Below are 6,224 nucleotides of genomic sequence, written 5' to 3'. Positions count from 1 at the left end.
GGTAAGAGCACCTGACTGCTCTTCCGAAGGTCCGGAGTTCAAATCCCAGCAACCACATGGTGGCTCACAACCATCTGTAACAAGATCTGACTCCCTCTTCTGAGTGTCTGTACTTACATATAATAAATAAATAAATAAATAAAAAAAAAAAAAAAAAAAGAGTGCTGACTTCTTCCAGAGTATCCAAGGTTCAATTCTCAGTACCCACATAGCAGCTCATAGCTGTTTGTATCCTCAGTTTTAGGGCTTAGGGCACCCTCACATAGACATACATGCAGGTAAAACACCGATGAATGAAAAACAAAAATAAATTAAAAACACAATCAGAAACAATACTTTTTGTTTCACAATGCCCATCCATGATGTTCTCGTTCTCTCTCTCTCTCTCTCTCTCTCTCTCTCTCTGTCTGTCTCTCTCCCTCTCTCTGTCTCTCTTCTCTCTTTCTTTCTTTTTGGTTTCTCGAAACAGGGCTTCTCTGTGTAGCCCTGGCTGTCTTGGAACTCACTCTGTGGACCAGGCTGGCCTCAAACTCAGAAATCCTCCTGCCTCTGCCTCCCAAGTGCTGGGATCAAAAGCTTGTGCCACATGGTTCATTTTCATCACGGAAGTTCCACCCAAAAATATTCTAACTGTTGTGGTCCACATGGTATTTATAAAGTGGCAGGAAGACTATCTCTTATAAAAAACTTAGTTGGTGGCACTTAAAATATACACTATAAATAGATTTAGAACATGTAACATTAACTTAATGTGTTGTTAACTAGCAATTAAAAATGTTAAGACTAGGTATTTACTTTCTTTGTAGAGGTAAGAAGTATGGAGAAACGGCTAATGAGTGTGGAGAAGCCTTCTTTTTTTATGGGAAGTCACTTCTGGAGTTAGCCAGGTATGTCTTGGGAAGTCTCGTTTTATGAATAGAATATTTTATAACACTTTGGTTTCTTTAAATTTGAAACTTCCTTGTTGGCTAAAATTGTTTATGCAAAGAATGAATTTATGTTTTGAGGATTTGAATTAGTAGATGTATTTTAATAAGTCAATGGTTGTTCAGTGTTTAATAGAGACATAAGAACATTAAGACACACTGAGCAAGCTCAAAACAGTTATTGAACAAGGACTGTATGGAGTAGAATTTGAATAAGTAACACATGAAAGTATCTAGTAAATTTGCTTGTTAGGGTTCCATATTCCTGAATTTCCCACGATCTGTGGAAGCTGAAGCAGAAGGACTATGTTCAAGTTTTATAGCTTAACTCAAAAGGAGACTTTTTTTTTTCTTTTTTTCTTTTTCCCCCAAGACAGTGTTTCTCTGTGTAGTCCTGGCTGTCCTGGAACTCACTCTGTAGACCAGATTGGCCTCGAACTCAGAAATCCACCTGCCTCTGCCTCCCAAGTGCTGGGATTAAAGGCGTCCGCCACCACTGCCTGCAGGAGACCTCTTTCTTTCTCTCCAATTACAAATACTTACTATTAACATTGTTGGAAACTGCTCAACAAATCTATTATATAATGTTTATTAATTTACTAATTATGTTAATAATTAATATCCAATTAGTGTGAAACTATTATATAAAAAATAAAGCTAATTTGAGGATATACAAAATAATAAGTGATCAGTCTTTACACAGTTTTGTTACGTTTCCTAATTTTGTGAATATTCAGAACACTTAATGCACTAGTACTAAATGAGTTAGTACTAACATTAAGTTCACAGAATGTCACTGACCAATTAAGGGAAATTGGAGTAGTTTTTAGTTTAACATAGTTTAGAAAATAGTGTATCCCTGCTACAGAATGAAAAGGATAAGATGTTTTATTCTCTAGATGAAAATCACTGTTTGTACTTTTCAGGTGAGAGTCCACTTTCTCTTAGGATCTTATCACATTAGTATTTCTTAGAGTTTTAAATGGTTTCTTTAGTGTATTTTAATTGTTTATAACAAATAGCCAGTCCCGTGGTGATATAGGCTTAAGCACAGTTGCTATTGATCAGAAAGTGCTCATGTCTTGTCATATTTGAAGTTATGTCCCCACCCTTCCTCATTCATCCTCTGTGCCTCCTCTTGAAGTTCTCTGAACCATGGAAGAGGTGATACAGAAGTTCCATTTACAGCTGGGCATTCATTATTCTTAAGGTTTTGATCATTGGTTGTCTTCCTTTAGCATGTAGTTGGTTTTGTTTTTTTGTTTTTGTTTTTTGTTTTTTTGTTGTTTGTTTTGATATGGGAATGTCTTAGTTGATGAAAGTAAGTTATAGAGATGAGCTTATTGGAGGCTTACCGATTTCATGACTGTCTTGGAAGGGAGCATGGTGCATGGCTGGTAGGCATGCCACCAGAGTAGTAACCATTGTTGGAATGGCTTAGAATTTTGAAATATCAGTCCCCACCCCCAAGTGACACTCCTTCCAACAAGTCCTTTCCAAATAGTTCCACTAGCTAGGGATCAAGCATTCTAACCTGAGCAATTCTCATTCAGACCACTACAGGTCTTACTATGTAGATTAGCCTGGTCTTGGACTCACAGAGAACGGCCTGATTCTTATTCCTGAGTTGAGATTAAAGGCATGTGACACAAGACTGGACCTAGTGGTTTTGTTACTATTCCTGTTGTTTTTTCTTTAAGATTTTTCTTATTTCAGCCAGTCAGTGGTATCACAGCACTTGGAAGGGAAAGACAGGCCAATATCTTGAGTTTGAGGCTAGCTTGGTATGCACAGCTAGTTCCATGACAGCCAGGGCTACACAAAGGTACTGTCTTAAAAAAAATTAAATTATAATTAATTATAAATGCAAAGTACTTCCCAGGGCCAGAATTCTCAGATCTCATAGTCTGAGTAGAGACATTTGTAAGCTAATATGGATGGTAGCAACTGAAATCAGGTCCTCTTGAGAGGAAAGTGCTGTTAGCCACTGAGCCATTGCTTGGGCACTGCCTCTCCCTCCCCGCACTCCTTATTTTTAAAGACTAGGTCTTGCTGTGTGGACCTGGTTGGCCTGGAACTTGTAGAACTTCTGTTTTTTTTTTTTTTTTTTTTTTTTTTTTTTTTTTTTTAGTTTTTGGTTTTTTGAGACAGGGTTTCTCTGTGCAGCCCTGGCTGTCCTGGAACTCACTTTGTAGACCAGGCTGGCCTCGAACTTAGAAATCCGCCTGCCTCTGCCTCCTGAGTGCTAGGATTAAAGGTGTGCGCCACCACGCCCGGCAACTTCTGTTTTGAATATATATTTTTGTATTCTTTTTACTTGATTTCTTTTTCTGCTTTTTTCCCCCCAATCATAAAATACATTGCTAGGAACTAGTTATACTTTTGTGCTTTTTCTTCTTATAGAATGGAGAATGGAGTGTTGGGAAATGCCTTAGAAGGAGTGCATGTAGAAGAGGAAGAAGGAGAAAAAACAGAAGATGAATCTTTGGTAGAAAATAATGATAATGTAGATGGTATGTAGAGTTGCATGTTACAGTCAAGAGTTGCGACGACTGATACTTCTTTAAATAAGTTAGAGGAATAGGGTTCTCCTCGTGGTGGTTGGTCTCTCCAAAGGTGCTTGGGCTGATGCAGTAAGTGTAGGCCATTACTAAAGTGGTAGTGAGCTTTTAAGAGAATAACTAAATGTATCAAATAGATAAATTCTTTTAAATTGGCATTAAATATTAAGAGAACATCAAATATTTTTCTGATGAATATTTTTAAAAAAACCTTCCATACTCAGTTATTAATTAGGAGTCCTTGGAGGACTTCTGTTTTGTATATCTTAGAAGAGTAAATATTTTCTAAGTTTGGCTGTTAGAAATCAAATAAGTATGTTGTTTAAGAGAGGGATTGAAGTTTGACATCTGTTCTGACTGGTATCAGATTACTCATTTCTTTTGCAGTATGTTGCTTTGCTAGCTTGGATTCTCCCTTTCTCCCTTTGCTTTTCTCATGGGGGCATCTGATAAAACTTAGGCTTAAAGGGAATGTATTTCTACTTTCAATTTATGCTTTTATCATTAAACTCGGAGACATGTTTATGCTTCATGTTCTTTAACCATGTAGAGGAAGCAAGGGAAGAGTTGAGAGAACAGGTTTATGACGCCATGGGAGAAAAAGAAGCCAAAAAAGCAGAAGGCAAGTCTCTGACAAAGCCTGAAACTGATAAAGAACAGGAAAGTGAAGTGGAGAAGGGTGGAAGAGAAGACATGGATATAAGTGAGCCTGAAGAGAAGCTCCAGGAAACAGTTGAACCGACTTCAAAGCAGTTAAATGAATCCTCTGAAGAGGCAAAAGAAGCAGCAATACCAGGACTGAATGAAGATGAGGTCACTTCTGGGAAGACAGAACAGGAATCATTGTGTACTGAGAAAGGAAAATCAATTTCAGGAGCTTATGTTCAAAATAAAGAATTCAGACAAACAGTGGAGGAGGGAGAGGAAATAAGCATAGAGAAAAAGCCAAAAGAAACTTCAGAAGACCAGCCTATCGGGGCTGCAGAAAAGCAGGGCACTTTAATGAAGGTGGTAGAAATAGAAGCTGAAATAGACCCTGAAGTCAAGTCAGCGGATGTGGGTGGAGAGGAGCCAAAAGATCAGGTAGCTACCTCTGAGAGTGAACTAGGTAAGGCTGTTCTTATGGAACTGTCAGGGCAAGATGTTGAAGCATCACCAGTAGTGGCTGCAGAGGCTGGAGCTGAAGTCTCTGAGAAGCCAGGGCAGGAAATTACAGTTATTCCCAACAATGGTCCAGTTGTTGGCCAATCAACTGCAGGAGATCAGACTCCTAGTGAACCACAGACTTCTGCAGAAAGACTGACAGAAACTAAAGATGGCTCAAGTGTAGAGGAGGTCAAGGCAGAGCTGGTTCCTGAACAGGAGGAAACTATGCTACCTGTAGAAGAGTCTGAGGCAGCTGGAGATGGGGTTGAGACCAAGGTAGCCCAGAGGGCCACGGAGAAAGCACCTGAAGACAAATTTAAGATAGCTGCTAATGAAGAGACACAAGAGAGAGACGAACAGATGAAAGAGGGTGAAGGTAACCGGGATATGATAGAGCTGCAGTGGGTGGAGTACATTTCTAGATTTGATGCACTAATCATTGGTAAAAGTCAGCCTTCCATTCAGGATTTTCAGTCTGCCTTTAGAAACTACAAAGTAGGTCGTCTGATTTCTGAAACTTGGCTAGCAGTCATTAACTTGTTATGCCATCATGCTAGCCAATGAAATGATATGAAGGGTGGATTAGAAATGGGTTGTGGGATAGATAGGGACATAGTAGGCTAGGCTGGCAGAGAATGCTGAATGGATGTTCACTTGCATGCCTTTGGATTTTTAAGTTTACTGTTCACATGGTTTCTCCTTTGTTGTAGGAAGTAGAACAGAGCAGTAGAATCCACTGAATTGGTACACTTAAGCAGGCATTGCCATTTAAGTTAAGTCAGTGCCCTTTCTGGTGCCCTTATCAATTTTAGTTCATAGAAATGTTTAGCGGATTATTCACACTAATTTTAGTAGCCCTCCTCAGGGACAAGAGAGCTTGCAAAGTACTTAGCCATCCCTTTTGTTGCTTTCCTTCTTCATTTAATGCTTGCTTTGGCTGCTAATCAACTATAGTGTTACTGGCTTAATTCAGATTCAATTTTATCAATATTTTTAAGCCTCTAACTAATTGGCACGTCTGACTTGAGTTGTGCTCAGTTGGGGATTCTACTGTATTAAGTTTATTCTAACATTGGTATTAATAATTACAGGTACATTTCGATTAATAATTTTCTGCATAATTGATGAACTATTTTACGGGTTGTCTTAAGTTATGGATTTTCAGTGACCCATCTTTATTACTTGACCATTCTGGTATGCATTTGCCTGTGTGCAGGTCCCTGCACTTCAGCCAGCAGAGACATAGTCAGATGTGAACTTGCTAACTGGTAGCACTGTTGGACTTCTTGAGCTTCAGGAGTTCTTTACTAGAAAGCGTAGAATTGAATTCCTCAGGTTTTTGTTTTTTTGAAGTGCTGAGGATTGAACACAGGGCTTCATTTCATATGTGTTAGCCAAGAACTATTTCAGTGTTCTTTGGCTAGTAAAATTTTGTGAGATTTTATAAATATGGTCTGGAGAGAGACTTCATCACACCTAATAGAGATGGGTGAGTCGGGCTTTATGGTGCAGCCACTTTCTATGGTTGGTTCCATTATACTGGATAAATGCTAATCCACATCTTTTTTTGGTTTTTCGAGACAGGGTTTCT

General features: G+C 38.8%; 1 protein-coding gene across 1 annotated transcript in view; it reads left to right on the top strand.

Annotated features, from left to right (window-relative positions):
- The first annotated feature begins 803 nt into the window (after positions 1-803).
- The window catches only part of Nasp (nuclear autoantigenic sperm protein), a 12,904-nt gene continuing 7,483 nt past the window's right edge, over positions 804-6,224 (top strand). The window contains exons 1-3 of the mRNA XM_029476356.1: positions 804-887; positions 3,330-3,439; positions 4,038-5,009. Of these exons, the coding sequence (XP_029332216.1) occupies positions 3,331-3,439; positions 4,038-5,009 (1,081 nt within the window). The 5' untranslated portion in view covers positions 804-887; position 3,330. The remainder of the gene's footprint in view (positions 888-3,329; positions 3,440-4,037; positions 5,010-6,224) is intronic.

Source organism: Mus caroli, chromosome 4 (assembly GCF_900094665.2).
Source record: "Mus caroli chromosome 4, CAROLI_EIJ_v1.1, whole genome shotgun sequence".
NCBI classification, from domain to species: domain Eukaryota; kingdom Metazoa; phylum Chordata; class Mammalia; order Rodentia; family Muridae; genus Mus; species Mus caroli.
This window is presented reverse-complemented; position numbering and strand designations above follow the sequence as displayed.